At 37.8% G+C, this 18,476-nt stretch overlaps 2 protein-coding genes across 2 annotated transcripts in view; one reads left to right on the top strand and one right to left on the bottom strand.

The window, feature by feature from the left end:
* Positions 1 to 17,971, top strand: part of LOC145776889 (regulator of G-protein signaling 6-like) — a 35,611-nt gene extending 17,640 nt beyond the window's left edge. The window contains exons 16-17 of the mRNA XM_082588107.1: positions 17,066 to 17,108; positions 17,853 to 17,971. Coding sequence (XP_082444233.1) covers positions 17,066 to 17,099 — 34 coding nt within the window. The 3' untranslated portion in view covers positions 17,100 to 17,108; positions 17,853 to 17,971. The remainder of the gene's footprint in view (positions 1 to 17,065; positions 17,109 to 17,852) is intronic.
* Positions 202 to 2,552, bottom strand: LOC145777766 (uncharacterized). Its single transcript, XM_082589211.1, has 5 exons — positions 2,340 to 2,552; positions 1,782 to 1,988; positions 1,314 to 1,440; positions 998 to 1,083; positions 202 to 724 (listed from the first exon to the last, which is right to left on the bottom strand). The coding sequence occupies exons 1-5, from the start codon at positions 2,382 to 2,384 to the stop codon at positions 578 to 580; spliced, it is 612 nt and encodes a 203-aa protein (XP_082445337.1). The 5' UTR covers positions 2,385 to 2,552; the 3' UTR covers positions 202 to 577.
* Positions 17,972 to 18,476: the final 505 nt, after the last annotated feature.

The following is an 18,476-nucleotide window of genomic DNA, read 5'->3' as shown; positions in this document are numbered from 1 at the left end:
TTCAGGGTTTTTTTCTTATTTAGAAATTTTTTGAGGTACTATGATGAACCTTCTGAAGGTTCGATAAAATACCTTTCAATTTTTTTTCTTATTTAGAAATTTTTTGAGGTACCAATTAACCTTCCTATGGTTCCAATAGAAACTTTTAGATAAACTTACAGTGCAATAACTGCTTAAGGTTTTATTGAAAAAGACAGTATACACAGCAAATTTACCTTCACAAATCAAGATTATCAAGAAATCGTGTTTTGTAGAAATGAACAAGTGGAAAGAAAACGAAAAACGATGAAGCATCTTCATTCTTTACATATAGGACGATAAAAAATACAGACCACAACAACTACAAAAATTACATAGGATGATGGATAGCTTTTAAAGAGCTAAGAAAACATGCTTGCAACAACGAGATACCGGTGCACGTTTTCTGATCTCCTAAAAACCTTCCGAGCATCCTGCATAATCACTGCCCATTACAATTTATTCACAAAACGCAATACCTTGCTTGTTACCTCCACATCTAAATGTAAAATGTGGGTAGACAAAAAAGACAAGGTATGCTTAGTGGATTTGGGGTAGGCTACTGGATGTTAAACACCCAGTAAGTACTCAACAGCACGGCGACTGCATCCACTAAATTATCCATGCCAATTACTTGACATCCGGCGACCATGACAGTGAAGCCATCTTCTTTAAACCGTACAACCGGATATGTTGATTCTGGATTCTACAACAAACAATAAGCATATAGATCAACTCGATGGCCAGCACAAGTGCGGGCATTGAGCAACATTCGCTTCACTAAACAATATAATGGGAGGGAGGCACACAACCATCAAGGGCCTTTTTCTTGGTATCACATTTAGCGATTATCAATCAAGTGCGATGGCTCGCTATGCAGGACATCAGTAATGTTCTTAATCAACTTTTACATTCTTAATTAGCTTAATTATAATCACCAATTGCTGTAACAAAGCATGCATTGAAAATTGATGCTTACTGCATTGGTTGTGATGTAGCCATTATAACTATCATGAAAGAGTGACGGTACCGTGAGTAGCCAGCTTGGAGTAAACTCGTCCTTGTCTAAAAAATGAACTATTATCTATTAATTAATAGTTACTATGCATACTGTACGAACTACAAATAAGGGGGCGTTCAACGTCAACCGGTAACTGGGGAGGGTACCTAAAAGTTGATATTGGAGGAGGGGGTAAAAAACTGGGTGACGTCAATTGTGAACCCTTCTCTTCAAGCAAGAAAAAATAGTTTAAACTTAACTTGATATAATGAAAATGCACGTTTTGTCATGTTACCTGTTAAGTTCAGGATGTCCGCCGGCAATTTCTGCTTTTTAACGTTCTGATAAAAACGGTGGTAGCTAGTTTCTGAGAGCAGTTCAACACAATCCTTTTGCACCAAACTGTTCATTTCTTCGATCATCTGCACAGACAAAAACCTCAAATTAACCCTCACATACATCCACTATTTCTATCATTATATAGGATATATTAAAACTCATATAGTATAAACACAGGGTCAGTCGGATAATAATCCTTAAAAGCGAAATCTATTTGTCAATTAATCAGGCTTCTGTGTTTATACTGTGAGTTTACTACACTAAGCTAGCAAGTTCCAGCAGCGATCGCCTGATAGGCTAGTTATCGCCTGATATATCTGATGTCAGCTAGATCCTAGTCACCTTACTAACCAGTACGTTATACTGGCTTTAGTCTTGAAACAGTGCCATATGTATATAAAAATGAACGTAATGTTCAACATACCCAAATAGCGGTTCCTAACGGCGGATATTTCGCTTGCAGATCCGCAACCGACATTTCGTTCACATCGTGCAAACGCGTGGATCGAGTGCGCAACATTCGGTCGCGAACCGACCCGTTGTTGCGACGGCTTTCCCCCTTCGCCATCTCCCCTTTCAATTGCTTCAAATGACGCTCAATGCTGAAAGCATCTTCTACCTCGCCAACCAACTGTAAAACACAACAATTAGCGCGTACACAACCATTCAATATCAACAAAGACAGCATCGGCCTTCTTTTTAGCCAAAAGGCAGTCCTTGATCATACGACTGAACTTGCTCTACACTTGATCTTCTACGCCTAACAGGAAGATAGTAAAGCTCTCAACCACGACTTCAAAGCATGTGCAGTGTGGAGTACAAGCTCCTGACAGATTGAGTCAGAGCCAGCAGTCAGAAAAGTGTATAGTAGTCGGTTTCTGTACTGTTTCTTGTTAAAATGGGCCAATATGCCTATGAAAAGTCAAATAAAACCGATATATAGGCTATTACATTTCAGACTAATCAACTAGTAAATTAATACCTGCAGATTTTCACTGATTCTTGATATTTTGCACCTCATATCCATATCAATACTATCATCACCATCATCAATAGCAGAAGTCGACTGACGTTTCTGCTTGCCGTATTTTTGGACCAAATAGTTGTAGCATACAGATCTTCACGAGTTCATTTCTGCACTTCGATAGTTGGCATAAAATGATACTATCTTATGCAGCAGCAGATGTCTTGACTCTATGATACACTAATCTAATTATCGTAAACTGTGAAATGCGTTGTAGCCACCACTCAATATCTGTTTTGTTTTGATGGACATATTTAGATTCACACAGAGACACAAAGAATGGACTAGTTTGACCCGTAAACTGGTCTGACCCGCAAAATTACGATAACTAGTAGAAATTACGTCAAGAGACGCACATTCGCACAAACGATTCCTTAGCTTAGGACGACAAGAAGAAAAAAAAGTTTTCTGAACAATGATTTCAAGCTTGACTGAACAGCGACACAAAATGATAAAAACACATGGTTGCATAATGGATATACAAGACGTAGTATAATATAAACGAATTGTAACATAGCCTACCCCTACAAATGTATGAATTTACTTTAAAACTTCAATATAAGTTAGGCTACATCGAGTGCACAGTTTTTTGACCTGTTTAAAGGTTCACTTATTAACCAATACCATCTAGATGACGAATAATCTGGATATTGGCCATTTTACCGCATTATGTTGGGTCTACAAGTACAGTTCGAACAGTTCCGCACTTGTTAGGATAGGTTTCTACAACCTTACCCATAGATCGTTTAGAGCGCCGCTGAGAATGGTCGATCAATGAACAAGAAGATTTATTTTCTTCTGGTAACATTTTTGTGGCTGGATAATTTGAGGCAAATATTGCCTGTTCTAATTTTGCCAAAATTGATGTGTTATTTATTGGATTTGCTCCCACCGACGTCGAACGTCAAATCAGTCCTTCTTTTCAAACAACCTAGGGGGAAATTTGGTAAAGGGCATACCATCAGTAGAAGATTATTTGGTGTTAGAGGCTCATTATCGCGAGGGTCAAAAGTTACCGGTATCGGAACGATAGGTTTGGAGTTTATTATATTTTGATTCCACTTCAACCATCATCGTGTGGAGAGACTCGTCCAAACCATTGTTCCTTTAAAAAGGCTGTCAAAATTTTCTTATTGGACGTTTTTTTCATCTTCCATCCTGAAGTTTTCTTCCATCCCATTTCCATTCCACCATAGAAATCTTCCATTCCATCTTCCATTCATTGTAGCCGAGTTTTGTTTTTTAACGTTTAGGTTTTGAGAGGCAGTTCTTTTGTAGTCCCCACTCCAGATAACTGGCTAGCTGCACACGTGGCAAATTGCACATCTCACTCCACTTCTCAGGGTCACAGGGGTCAGATCTCAATAAACTCCACTCTCGAAAATCTTTTATTATTATCGCTTCCCAATTTAACTGGCCTATACCAACCCCACGTCTTCTTGGAATTTGGAAATTGCGGGCCAAATTCAATGCACTGTTAGATCTTTCTACATGTGCATACCAGCGGAGCCTTGTCAGCAAGAACCAGCAGTCGATCTTGCAACACGGATGACCGCATTTGTGGTCAGACCATTTTTGTTGTTGCATTGTTGGACTTCACATAACATATTTGTCGATGTCGCACACAAGTAGCCTATTATACACTCTCCCACACGTTTTGTAAGACAGGTGGAGTGATCTTAAGACTGGCAACAGTTCTCTGAATGCTTTTTAAGCTGCTTTTCCACGCGGCGTTATTGTGTAATCGCATCCTCCTGCTGCGGAAAGTAAGTCTCTAAGAAAACGAAAAGAGCTTACAACTTGCAGTTTTCCCGACCACTTGAACATCTGTTTGCGTTCTTCCGTCGATCGAATGGGCTGATGTGCCTAGGTATCGAGAGCATCTAAAGTCAGAGTCTTCGGACAAAGTGATCAGATCGACTGCATCTCTTTATATCCAGTACTGTGGCATCCGTTGCAGTGAATGCTGTTGCGACCTACACCTTTGCGATAGACAGCACAAGGAAATCTGCTTGAATCGTGTAGTTCTTCAAGGCCTATACCACAGATCGACCTTGGTTTTATCAGTGTTTATTCTCAAGCCATTCTTTTCCAATGCTTCTTTCCAAGGCAGGAGCCTCTCTGTACACACTCATTGTTCCAGGCCGTCGGCTAAAATAATTAAGTCATCTGCATAAAGATCTTCCCAAGGAACACCGGCTCGAAACTCTCTTGACAAAGCCTCTGAGAACGACAATGAAGAGTAGAGAGCTTAATACTAAACTTTAGTGTGTACTCCTACTGTACTCCTACTCCTACGTCAAGTGGTCACCAACACGAACACCAGCTCCTGGCATTAGTGTACATAACCTTGTATAAGTCGCACAATCCACCATTTCCATTAAATATTTCTCAGTGTCCACCAGATAACTTTACAGGGAACACGATCAAAAAGCTTTTAGAGATCTACGATCTTCTTGAATGCACCCCCTTTATCTTTGTAGAGAGATACGATGAAGCTCCTCTCTCATCAGTCTAAAGGAATCCTACTATGACAGATATTGAAGATGCAAGATCACAGATCAATGATGCACCTGCATTACGTACCGTCTGTTGCTTAATAAAAACTAGAAGACCTATATCAGGGATTCATAGATCTAGGCTATATGTCTGTGGTCTTGTTTCGGTGCAATTTCAACAATCGCATAGGGAGCGCAACGAAATCAATAAAAATGCGTTGGTGACTAATTTTTGCGTTTTCGGTCAATTCATGTGAAACATTATAGGGGCATCTAACTTACGTAAATGGCTGTTTTTTTTCGATGCACCCACTGCCTCCCGTGTATCATCAACAAGTTTTTGTGGGTTGATGGAGCGTGGGAGCGGCTGCTTTTGAGCATAGGCGTAGCCAGGGGGGGCGAAAGGGGCCATGCCCCCCCCCCCCCCCAGTTTTTCAAAGTTTGGATTCCGAAGTTGAACCATTTGTTGAAAATATAATATAATTTGTATAGATTTATATCGTTTTCCAAGACATCTGGCTATTAACACCCCCCATAAGAACTTGTTTTAGACACACAGAAAGACACCAATAAATTTTGCAAATCGTAAATCGCGCAAAGTTTACGCGATTTACGCTTCTTTTAACTAATCTGTGGAAGCAATTTCAGAATCGCTTACTCTGTTGGGTTTTTGTGTAGCTGAGTTTTTTGTGTTCTCTAATTTTAGCCGCAGTTTTTGCCCGTTTGTGTGTAACAGCTATCTTTAATAAGTTAATAGCCTAGCTGTTTATCTGCCTATAAATTTCATACAAATATTACCCTAAAAGTGTTTCCAGAAAGCGCTATAATCCATTATTTGAGTGTAATTTTGCAAACATTTTCCGTGGAAGCATGCCCCCGGACCCCCCTAGAATACGCGTGCCTTCGGCACGCTCTAACCCCCCGCCAGCTTTATTGCTTCCTTTGCTTAACCCACCAGGATACGCCATTGCACATCAGGTGGCGATGTCTTAAATCAAACACTTTGTCGTTCTCTTTAATTGATCAAATATTTGCCCCCCCCCCCCAATTTTTTTTCTGGCTGCGCCACTGCTTTTGAGTGTTTCGTTTGTGCGGTAATTTCTGTCTTCTGTGTTTGGAATTTGTAGCAGAACAAGCTTAAGCCTATTATTATGTACTCTCTCTTCTATCACTTGGTGCTGCTATTTTGCAAGGAGCTTAAGCTTTATTGAAATTTAATTTGCAACTTGACTCAGGGCTGCAGTGCCGCTATAAAAGAGGTACCGGTACATGGCTCTATAGATCCTGCGCTGTCAGGCTTTACTCCAGTGACTCCAGCTCCGGAGGTGTCAGAATTTACATCAGTCGCTCCAGCTCCGAAGGTGTCACACTTTACATCAGTCGCTCCTGTTTCAGCGCATGGAGAGAAAATAAAGACGTGTGTCCAAAATAAGTAGGCCTACATTTTTTTAGAAGTAAACACAATGGAGTTGCTATAAAACGCTGCCCTTTGAAACAAGGACAAATTTTGGAAAGGGACCGTATACGAAATTATACGAATTTTTCGAAATGCACACGTGTAAAATGAAACAAGATGGACAAAATATTTTCGATTTTGACATGAAGAAGAACACGTAATCACAGATACCTCAAAATGAAATACAGTTATAGATCCAGATAACTGCCAACATAACAAGTTTTTGCAATAAAGTAACACAGATGATGCAGTTGACTTGACCCTAGTAGACAGGAACGGATTCAGGGGAGCACTAGGTCATGTGCCCCCTAAAAATCGGTATAAAATGTGTAATCATTTTGAATCTGTTCTGTTAAATAACGAAGGCTTCAATGACACATTAGAAGATCGTCGGACCACTCGGCATGCGACAATTCAGCAAGTGCTTCACCTCAGCAAGAACATTTTAGCTACTGTCAAGTCCACAAATGAGATTTACGTGCTCACGTCGAACTTGCTTGGTCATCGCTTGTCAAACTTATTTTGGTGACATAATTGTGACATTCCAATTTTCGGCTTGCTCAGTTGTTGCTTGCTCAGTTTCATCCTTTACCAACTTCAGGCACTTGCTGAAATGTTGCTAGCTCAGTTGTCACTGATTGCTCATTTCACAACTGCTGACTTGTAGGAGACTCCATTAGGATGGGTAAACTCATCGCTAAAAATCGACATATGTTCCTGGTCTGATGATTTCAACTATAGACCAAATCATTGTCTCCAAGATCAGGGAATTTGGTACATATACTGGCTTAGGAATTGCACTGCAATGAGCCACAGGTCTATGTAGCAGAATCCAGACTTGGGTAGCCCAACAATTGCTTTGTACGGGAATCAAAGTCTGCAACTGACCAAGTATAGGCTCTTTATGACAGCTCTGGTGATAATATAAGATGAACAGCACAGATACAGTGTTCTGCGCTGTCATTTCATCAGCGATCAAGTTAACTACTTTTTAGTTAAGGGTGTAAGAAGTAACAGCTGCCATCTGTAACCGGTTAAATAAGACCTAAAGTGGAATTCTGTCGCATATCAATCTATCATTCTACAGTAGCACAATTAAGCAGTTTTCTGATCAGTTACAAAAAAAAAATATATGCAGTGACAGATTGAAATTTCACTTTGTTTCTGGAAGGTTAATTGCAAGTAACATGATGTTGTCATAAGCGTAAAAAAGCTTACGGAAAAATAAATTCCAAAATTGCAAGAAAACTTGATGTGACAGAGAAAAAATAATTTCATTTTTTGATTCAGCGCATTCAAATTACCCCTAGACCATATTCAAACTGAAATTAACTCGGAATTTTTGTTGTTGTTGTCCAGTAGGCCTATAGTCCCAGCCACGCCATTTGTTTTTCTAAGTCTTGGCCTCGTTCCGCACGTCTTGTGTAATGTGAACGGCATAATTTAAACCAGCAACAAGTTGTTTTGATAAATTTACGTTAGTTTTTTGTTTAGCCTACTTGTGTTCCTATATTTCGTCATGCGTTCTTTATTGTTTTGCACTCTCTTGCACTGATGGCCAAAAGAAAAAAAGGATTCGTAACTGATAAGTCGATTTGTATTCATTCTAAAATTGCTCATTTCAATTTTTCAAAGACAGTCCACAAATCGAAAGCTCAAAAGTTACAGCGCAAGTGAAATTGTCTAATACGCACATTAAAGTAGCATAAATTAATGCACATCAAGCATATTAAAAGCACAAACAAAAACCAAATCAAAATTCGTGTGTCGTTTCATCTCATTTTACAAATGTTGTAGAGTGTAGACCAGGGACGTGTAGTCAGGGGAGGCAGGTGAGGCAGTGCCTCATCTGACTACACGTCCCTGGTCAAGCAAAAGTTATATCAAAGAATTAGTTATCACAGAATTAATATTATTTGTTAAAAAGTAGTAAGTATTGCACGTTTTTAGGTGCTTTAATTTGTGTGAATTGCTGTAGTCGTGCCCCCTTTCCCGCAAATTTTACGTTTCTACACCCAAACTGTGCTTTAATTTTTTCTGTTTCCGTGGCGATATTCATATCGAGCGTTCACGTGGTCAAAATTGTTGAAATACGCGAGGAAAGGCAGCTCCAAGCTGTGCCTCACTTCAGATCAGAAAACTTCCATAGACTGCATTATGCGTGCCTTTTTCTTTCGCAAAGTCGCCCAGAAATCATGATGAGCGATTTAGCTATGATTTGAGGCATGTCTAAAATGTGACGTCACAGCTAGTATGAAACCTTTTTCGTCAAGCTGGAACGCCCGCAAAGTATATGTGATTTCTTGCAGTGTAAATGTAAAGGACTGTTTCATACAAAATTTAACTAAAATCACCGAAGACTTAGGGTCGAATGCACCAACAGTGATTAACTTAAACAATGATTAAAGTTAATCATTGATTAACTAAACAGTGATTAAAGTTAATTCGTTGTTGGTATGCACCAACAAAATTTTGTGCATGATTAGTTGATCAATGATTTAATCAGACTGTTGATGGTTTTTGCTGAGTCATAACTCTAGCAATGAGTATTTCTTTGATTTGTTATGAGATTCAGTACACTAGTACAGTTCAGTGGTAGAAAAAGGTACCTACATACATTGTTTGTTCATGGCAATGGCAAAAAGCGTTACATTTGCTGATTAATTATTTGGTAGAAATGTAAGCTGGACCGGTATTCACAAATTTGCTCGAAATGATATCTGCTGTAATATGTGAGCCAGGTACTAAGCAGCCTGGTTTTAACTACTGAACTTGGTGTGCCGTAACTTTCACTACATTGCAGAAGCAGCCTGTTTAGCAGATGCAGTAAGGCTACAAGGTTGTTCATCAGAAATTTGAAAGTGAATCTTTGAGACAATTCCACTTAGAACAGTGTTTTATAACCGGGGGTAGGAGAGGTGTTATGACAGTCTAATATCAAGAAACCATTTCTCATGCTTTTTAAGAAGTTGTGAAAGGGCATTTCAAGTGTCAGCGACAGTTGTGCAAGGTCGCTTTGCAAGTTGCTTTGCTTTTCAAAGCTTTGGTGGCCCAGATTTTTGCTTGGTACCGGGCCCGAAATGTTCTCTCAATGGCCCTGATAGAAACCGTCGCATTTTGAAAGAGGTTTATCTTGTTTTTGACCATTTTGCGCTCGAAATACTCAGAATGAACTAACTTTAATGTAATTTTTTCAAAATTAAAATTCTCTGAGGGAGGCCTCCAGCCCTCCACCTGTTACTGGGGTTGCCTAAGTCAACACACTGGAGGGGGTCCACCTGCATGGATCAACTCCTTGCTGTTTAAACTCCTGGCAATGCCCTACAAGACTACGGGGTGCTAAACTGTCCAGACCAGTTTACAGTAGTGCTGAGGCTTTGTTAAAAACAACATGTTTTATTTTACGCTCATTGCGACAACATACAGTACACTGCGATTACACATGCAACACAGCAGACGACTGGAAACAGCAAAAGAACCATACAGTTATCGAGCAGATGCTCTCACCACTCAGGTGGCTAGATGTTAAGGTGGAGGTAATGGAATGCTTTTTATCAAGAAACAACTGCCAACTAGAAATTTATTTTCATAAACATTGGGCTAAGGTAAATTTTTCTGAAATGATTTGACTATATTATATTACTGTTTTGTATTTCAGTGTAGAACAAATATTTCACAATTTTTTCTTGACTGTTAAATTTAATTCATTTATAAAATGTCAAAACAACGATAGCAAAGTTTTTTTCCACACGAAGAAGATCTGTTTCTCACTTGCATTGCAACATATCGCAATATTATTGAATACAAGAAGACTGATGGTGTTACCACACACAACAAAAATGATGCCTGGCGGGAACTCACAAAAGATTTTAATGGTGCCTCAACCTTCGCAGTTAGAGAAGAGGGTACGCTTCAAAGGTTGTGGACAAACATGAAGGCCCAAGCGAAAAAAAGGGTCTCTTTGGCCCGCCAAGAAAGCTTCACCACTGGCGGTGGTCCACCCCAAAAGAGTAATGACACCGAAAAAGAAAATTTGAATTAGCTGAACAACTGATACAGGCACAAATCGAGCAATGTAAAAAATAACAAATTTGAGCTTTGCTACTCTGTTTAAGTATTTATGTGATAACTAGGGCGATTTTTTGTATCCAAATTTACTTTTTTATAGTTGTACCAATTAACAAAAGAAATGTACAGTAGAACTCGGTTAATCCGGATTCGGTTAATCCGGATCTTCGCCTAATCCGGATGAAATTGGAAGTACAAATGATTTGTAATCTTTTTCTTAAGAAACAACTTCGGATTATCCGGATTATTTAATCCGGAACTTCGCCTATTCCGGACAAAAGTTGCGTTTTCTCTATCGCTTTATCTGGATTTTCCCGACAGTTTTGCCATTTTATGCTAAAACGTAACGTGGCTTATTGCGAGAAATTTCTTATCTATTGTTCCGTTAATGTGACGCAATAAATTATTGCGGATTTCTTCTTTTTATGAACAGTAATCCTTCCTAACGCAAAATTCGTGCGCAAATGCCCAAACTCGTACTGTCACTTGAAAAGATGTCAATCAATCAATCAATGTTTTATTTGTCAGTAACAGGAACATAGGTACATGTTTGAAATATGCAATATACACAGTACAAAAGTTACACAAGTTCCCATACCGATACATATGTCGGTGGAATTTTCGGCGGTATGTCGGTGATGTTTTTCCAATAGAAGACTAATGTTTGATTTTTTGTAAGTTTTCCAAAGAAACTCGTCTTTCGTAACTGTTTTCAAAAGTTTTGAGTGACTACAGATTATTCCGACACGCATGTCTGAAGATATAACTTTTGCCAGTGTGTTCTTGCGTTAGACGCAGAGTCTACAAATACAATCGTTTTACATGCATAGGCTACTGCATTTCAAAAGAATTCTATCGCTAATATGGTGATCGCGCGTCTCGGAATTGACAGATGACCACACTAATGCGTTCAATTTCGGTGATTTTTACCGATACCCTTCTATCTAGGTAACGTCAGGCTTGATAAAAACCGTCATCGGTTAATCCGGATCTTCGCCTAATCCGGATGGAATCGCCGGTCAAATCGAATCCGGATTAACCGAGTTCTACTGTTATAATATAACCAAAATTTCATGGTTGTGTGGGGTCAATGTTTAAGATGTTATAAAGTTACCAAAAGTCACTTTTTGTATTTTTAGATTACTTTTCATTTGTTAGGTCACTTTATTTTGCATACTTTTTTGCCTAATTTCCCTATTTGTATATCTTTTATTGCTACTGGAGAGATGAATTTACATTTTATGTAATGCCCAGACTTTTAATATATCTTCTACTATGGTATGGATTTTAGGCATGCACGAGCCCATGCTTGTTCGCATCACGTGTATTACCGAAAACTCGTTAATAAATTTTTGCGATCAAACAAATAGTGTTAACTATATTTAACCAATTGTTTTCCCTGCAACAGCTAAAGTGTTTGTTTTTTCCTACTGTTTTCCCTGCAACAGCTAAGTTGTATAAAGTGTTCGATTGACAGAAACTTCTTCCAAGAGTATGTAAAACATTACATTGTGTAGTTTGAATGTATAATTCTGATTTGAGTACAAATTGAAACTAATTTAGATGCTTTTTTATGTGGAATTGCTGCCATTTCTTTCGCTTTCTTGTTTTCGTTGAATAAAGTTACTTTTTGGTGACTTTTTTGCAAAATTGAAGTCATTTTGGTTACAAAAAATCGCCCTAGTGATAACATTTTGTATATGTACAATTGAATGGTTGTAACTTTTTGCTGTTCGTAATTGTTATTCATACAGAACAATTAAGAAATAAACACACCAGATAGCTGTAGCCATGGTTTCATAACTTTATTAAAACAGACAGAAAAAACTAGTACCTCAGAATACTACCCTGCCAGCAAATCAACCACTATTTACATTGATTCAACGTCTGTACACGTTGAATCAATGTAAAAAAAATGATTTTCTGGCTGAGTATTTACTCACAGATCCCTCATCAGGTGTACAATGAAAGAAAACAGTAACCGGCTCATTTACAGCACTGGGTGAAAATCAATTGATGACGTTAAAAATATTACTTCAGTTTAAAAATATTGAGAACCCATGTCCTCCTGGTGACAAGATTGGTGTATGAGTTCCAAGACCGGATTACTTTAGAAGTATTGAGTGATAATTTGCCTTCTCATTGCATTTCCACCAACTGTGGACATGGGTTGCTGTTGGCTCCTTATGCTGGAGTTGGCATGAGATGAAGATTCTTCAAAATCCACAAATTCACCACGGTGAACAGCAAAATTATGCAAACAAGCAGTTGCGACTATAATGGGAAGGGTGTTGTCCAGTTTAGTTCAGAGAGGAATTCGCAAGCAGCGATACCTTTGCTTCCAAACTTCCCTTTGTGAGGTCTTCAGCATCAAGTTCAGCACAATCCATTACATTCACTCAGGGATATTAGAACACCGGGATTGCTGACTTAGCAAATTTCGATAAAGCGATGGACACTAGAAGGGTCAGCGCTGTTAACGCCCGAAAATGAAAAAGGCGAAAACGCGTGTCAATTACGCTGTTGAGAAGTCGCCTTTTCTAGATATCTGTTGTATTTCTGTATGATTAACTTAGTTACACCACACTTTAATAGATTACACACAGACCACTTTATTGTACTTTCTCTCAGCTAATCTATCTCATGGTTCCAGTCTCGTAACAGTCGCACGTATTACAAAACGATAGTGAAATATAACAATGGTTTCTATGACGAAACACTGCAATATCCCTGCTGGAAGCAAGTCTCGTGACTGTGACAGAAAAAGAAATCCAGTCGTTGCTTTGCAGCTGTGTAGGCTAAAGTAGAGAATCTAACGATGTAGGATAGTGTGATAGTTTCAGCGTTTTAGTACCAGTACACTGGCAGTTAAGATTCAGTTGGCTAGTTATATAGAACATGGTCAGTTAAGTTTAGTATTGTTACAGACTTCGAAGAATATTGGTAGTTGGCGTTACTTTAAATGTACATTTTGTACTTTACACGATTGCTGGACTACTGTCAGTATGTTGATACATTTTCGTACGGCATCGGTTTTGGTAGGTCACAGTTTGAATTGAATAAACAAGAGGCAAGCTTGGAGTCAACATTTTAAACTGTAAAAAGCGTTGTTAAAAGAGGTGTAAGATTTTAACGCTTAAATCTAAAATAGCTACAACAACTGCATGGGACTATTAGGCTATAGGTTCTCGTACGTCGTACCTACTAGTCTGTAAATATTGTCGGATTTTATAATTTAGGAATGCTAAAAGTTTCTATAATCTGTCACAGTGTAAGTTGATTTTAAGTTAATTAAGTTATCTGCAAATTTATTCTGTTCATCGCTCATTTTTAAAATCTTGTCGCGATGGTGAACTCGTGCTGTGTACCGGGATGTAGCACTAAACTTCCAATCTAAAGTTGAAGTCATAAATAAAGGAAACAGATGTTTTTGTTCAAAAGGATATATCGCGCATGAATTTTATTTTTAAATAAATGTGAATTTATGCTGCTAATTGTTGTTTTTTTGATTAGTATGATATCGTTTTTGTTGTTGTTAAAGAAAAATTATTGTAAACGTGACTTGAAAAAGTGAGTGCCTCACCATCTGTAGACTGTAGGCTACTGTGGCCCTTACATGGCCTTACATAGGCTACTGTGGCCCACACATGGCCCTTACACAAACTGTACAGTTTTGCCTTTACTAAACTGTAGCCTACTGTGCCAATATCGGATTGCCCATACACAAACGGTACAGTTTTGCCTTTACTAAACTGTAGCCTACTGTGCCAATACCGGATTGCCCTCACACAAACTATATAGTTTTGCCTTTACAAAACTCTACTGTGCCGATATCGGTGTGACCTTACACACACTGTACAGTAGCCTACAAACTTTACAACATTGTATTGGGCCGATACTGGGTTTGTATCGGACAAACTGTACCATTTCTTGATACAATACGGTAGCCTACGTACTGTCCGGTATCGGCCCGATACGGTGCAAACGTTACCCAACCCCATACGCGCCGATACAAAAACAGTATCGGCCCAATAATGTGATGTTTACTGGGTATAATGGGACGATTGGCGAACTAAATAAGGTAGACTAAGGCATATCTCACCTTTCATCCCCGGGATCCTCACCCCCACCACTAAGCTTTTTTCTACAAAATGGGCACATTTTTTGCAAAGAAAATCAAGTGCAAGTTGTATAAGTTATACTTTTCTGTATTATGTAAAGAATAAAGATGCTTTATCGTTTTTCGTTTTCTTTACACTTGTTCATTTCTACAAAACACTATTACTTGATAATCGTGTTTTGTGAAGGTATTTGCTTTGTACCGTCTTTTTCAATAAAACCTTAAGCAGTTATAGTACTGTAAGTTTATCTAAAGGTGTCTATTGGAACCATACGAAGGTTGGTACCCCAAAAAGGTACTAAATACGAAAAAACCTTGAAAAGTAATTTATCGAACTTTCAGAAGGTTCACAATAGTACCTCAAAAAGGTACTAAATAAGAAAAAAACTCTGAAAGGTATTTTATCGAAGGTTCAGAAGGTTCCTTATAATACCTCAAAAAGGTACTAATTAAAAAAAATTTAAAAGGTATTTTATCGAACCTTCAGAAGGTTCCTTATAGTACCTCAAAAAGGTACTAATAGAAAAAAAACCTAAAAGGTATTTTATCGAACGTTCGTAATAGTACCTCAAAAAGGTACTAAATAAGAAAAAAACCCTGAAAGGTGTTTTATCGAAGGTTCATAATAGTTCCTCAAAAAGGTACTAAATAAGTAAAAAAACCTGAAAGGTATTTTATCGAAGGTTCACAATAGTTCCTCAAAAAGGTACTAAATAAGAAAAAAAACCTGAAAGGTATTTTATCGAAGGTTCAGAAAGTTCCTTATAGTACCTCAAAAAGGTACTAATTAAAAAAAATTTAAAAGGTATTTTATCGAAACTTCAGAAGGTTCCTTATAGTACCTCAAAAAGGTACTAATAGAAAAAAACCCTAAAAGGTGTTTTATCGAAGGTTCATAATAGTACCTCAAAAAGGTACTAAATAAGAAAAAAAACCTGAAAGGTATTTTATCGAAGGTTCATAATAGTAACTCAAAAAGGTACTAAATAAGAAAAAAACCCTGAAAGGTATTTTATCGAACCTTCAGAAGGTTCCTTATAGTACCTCAAAAAGGTACTAATAGAAAAAAACCCTAAAAGGTGTTTTATCGAAGGTTCATAATAGTACCTCAAAAAGGTACTAAATAAGAAAAAAAACCTGAAAGGTATTCTATCGAACGTTCGTAATAGTAACTCAAAAAGGTACTAAATAAGAAAAAAAACCTGAAAGGTATTTTATCGAAGGTTCATAATAGTACCTCAAAAAGGTACTAAATAAGAAAAAAACCCTGAAAGGTGTTTTATCGAAGGTTCGTAATAGTACCTCAAAAAGGTACTAAATAAGAAAAAAACCCTGAAAGGTGTTTTATCGAAGGTTCGTAATAGTAACTCAAAAAGGTACTAATTAAAAAAAAATTTAAAAGGTATTTTATCGAACCTTCAGAAGGTTCCTTATAGTACCTCAAAAAGGTTCTTTTTAAGAAAAAAACCCTTTGGGGGTTATTGAAAGAACCCTGTATTGGTTCTTTCAAGAACCCCAAAGGGTTTTTTTCTTAAAAAGAACCCCAATCGCAGTAGCTCCCTTATTGGTTATTTTTCGAGGTTTTTTTCGTTTACAGGGTAGTTGCGTTGTTGTTAAAATAATCTCACAGAAAGGTTCCAAAAAAAACCTTTTCGAAAAGAACCTTTCTGCAGGGTTCTTTTCGAAACAAGTTCCGAAAAAGAACCCTAGGCTTAGGGTTCTTTTGACAAGCAAAGGGTTCTTTTTGCAATAAAGAACCTTTTTTGTTAAAAGAACCCTAAGCCTAGGGTTTTTCTCGAAAAAAGAACCCTAAAAGAACCCTAAACGAACCTTTTTCATTTACAGTGTATATACTATATTGGAATCCTGGTGTTCTGCAACTTCCACATGGTCAAGTAGGAACTGTTTTTCGACTTGCCATTCCGCCTCAGATGGAATATCTATCTTCAGTTTCGTATATAGTGGAATAAGCAATTCACGGTCCAAGAAGTTTTTATTTTTTCTTGAAAGGGCACGAACAGATGTGTAAAACCATGAATTGTCTGCCAATCTAAGTTTCAAACTGCAAGTATAGAAGCATATAGGCTAGCCTACCTACTAGAACGCAAATACCAAGGTGGTTGTCCGGTAGCCTAATTTAATAACGCTTATAGTGGCAGTCAACTGCACAGTATTCTGGAGGCTGATCGGCCATCACACTGCTTATCTCAGTTGGAAACTGGTGCAGGCCTACTCTGGATCTTACCAGCAATAAATTTCGAGTCTGTCTGTTTAGCACAGCATTCGACCACAACATTAGATACACAATGTTTACAATTAAACAACACAAGAAAATTGGGTGTAAAACTGAAAAGTTAGCGAACAGAGCTAACTAAAATCATTTTTCCAAGGGGGGCCAACATTATTGCAGGGGGGGCTTTGCCTCCCTGCGCCCCCCTTAGTTACGGGCCTGGTCCTCTCATTGTATCAACTGATTATAAACTTACAAATTCAAAGAGTAACAAGTTCTTTTATGTCAATAATTTACTTCTGTTTGTTTCAGGACCAAATTATTTGGGCTGGTATTCTTCACATAAAAACAACATGTAAGTAACATCTTTTGACATCATTTGACAGTTTGAAACAGCACTCACTGAAAAGCTTTTTCTGAGTACGTACAGTCGTACAGTATGCATATCAATAACAATAATGCTTGTTTTTATATAACGCTGTATCCATTGCGTATGGTTGGTTGGTTGGTTTTGAATCTTTTTCTTCGGACCGACAAAGCCTTGATTGGTTATTCCTGATAGTTTCGCAAACTTGCAGAGGATTTTGAATGCAGGGCCGGTTACCGAGCTTGACAAAGTGAAGTTTACGATTGTTGAAGCGTTGTTGCCGGTATATGCGTTGCTTCTCAACGCTTTACAAAGCAGACAGTTTTCAAAGCAGTTTCAAATACTTCTAAAAACTGTAGTACCGTAGCCTATATATCCTTACCTATGACTCGAGGCTGATCATTGCAAAAGTTTGTGATTGTGAATTGTTCCCAGACACGTTACCAGACTATCCAACAAAATCTGTCATTTTTACATTGGTTCAACGTCTTCAAGGTTTGGATTAATATAAAAACATCGGACTTTGCTGGGTTAAACATTAGATTTGTTGTTGAAAGAAATATGCGCTTAAAGCTATTTTGCTTTAGTTCACTGACCGAAAGAATGTAACTCCTTGAACAGAAAACCGAAAGTTTGACACCCAGATTATGACAGGTTTTTGTAAATATGACATGAAACATTATTCTTGCTGCCAGTAATAATAATAGTAATGATGCTATGTTTATTTGAAAGCACTTTCAAAACGATCAATGACTTCCAAAGAAAGCCACCGACACCACATTCGCGTCTGAAGTGCTATGAACAAGTGATACTGCACCGTGAAATATCAATGTTGTCTGTTAAAACTGTAATGTTTATCAACTCTCCCGTGATTTGTCACAACCTAATATCCGCCATTTTCAAGTTTTCGAGATAAACGACTTTTTGTGTTTATAGCTGTAAAATTAACAAGGTAAAACACTCGAAGTTGACTTTTAAAAGGCTGGAGCGGACAACCAAACAAAATTTTTAAGAATGAAATTTGAGCCAGGTTTTTGTTTGTTTATTAAAATATGGCTTATATTTGGTTTTGCCAGATAACTAGTTATAAAAAAAGTATTAGGTTTGTATGATAAAACCTAATATATACTCTCGATGTTGACTTTAACCGCCTTATTGGCTTATTTAATGTTATGTTTTTGTATGATAAAGCCTCATATAAGCTAAATGTTGACTTTGACTACACTATGTTGGCTTTGTAAGCCTAAATCAAACCTAAAGTACCGGTAAGCCTCTGGATTTCCCCCAGAACTGTCTCTAGATGACTTTGCTGATATCACAAAAGCCTGCTAGTTTAAAGGCTATCGCTGACTCAAA

Source organism: Aplidium turbinatum, chromosome 9, assembly GCF_918807975.1.
Source record: "Aplidium turbinatum chromosome 9, kaAplTurb1.1, whole genome shotgun sequence".
Classification (NCBI taxonomy): domain Eukaryota; kingdom Metazoa; phylum Chordata; class Ascidiacea; order Aplousobranchia; family Polyclinidae; genus Aplidium; species Aplidium turbinatum.
The sequence above is the reverse complement of the archived record's forward strand: the minus strand, read 5'-3'. Positions and strand labels throughout refer to the sequence as shown.

Bases quoted from the DNA above. Each gene is read 5' to 3' on its own strand.
- LOC145777766 (XM_082589211.1), bottom strand. From the start codon at position 2,384: ATGGATATGAGGTGCAAAATATCAAGAATCAGTGAAAATCTGCAG. The intron at 1,989-2,339 runs GTATTAATTTAC...TGTGTTTTACAG, and splicing joins GAATCAGTGAAAATCTGCAG to TTGGTTGGCGAGGTAGAAGA. The intron at 1,441-1,781 runs GTATGTTGAACA...TTGTCTGTGCAG, and splicing joins CGTTAGGAACCGCTATTTGG to ATGATCGAAGAAATGAACAG.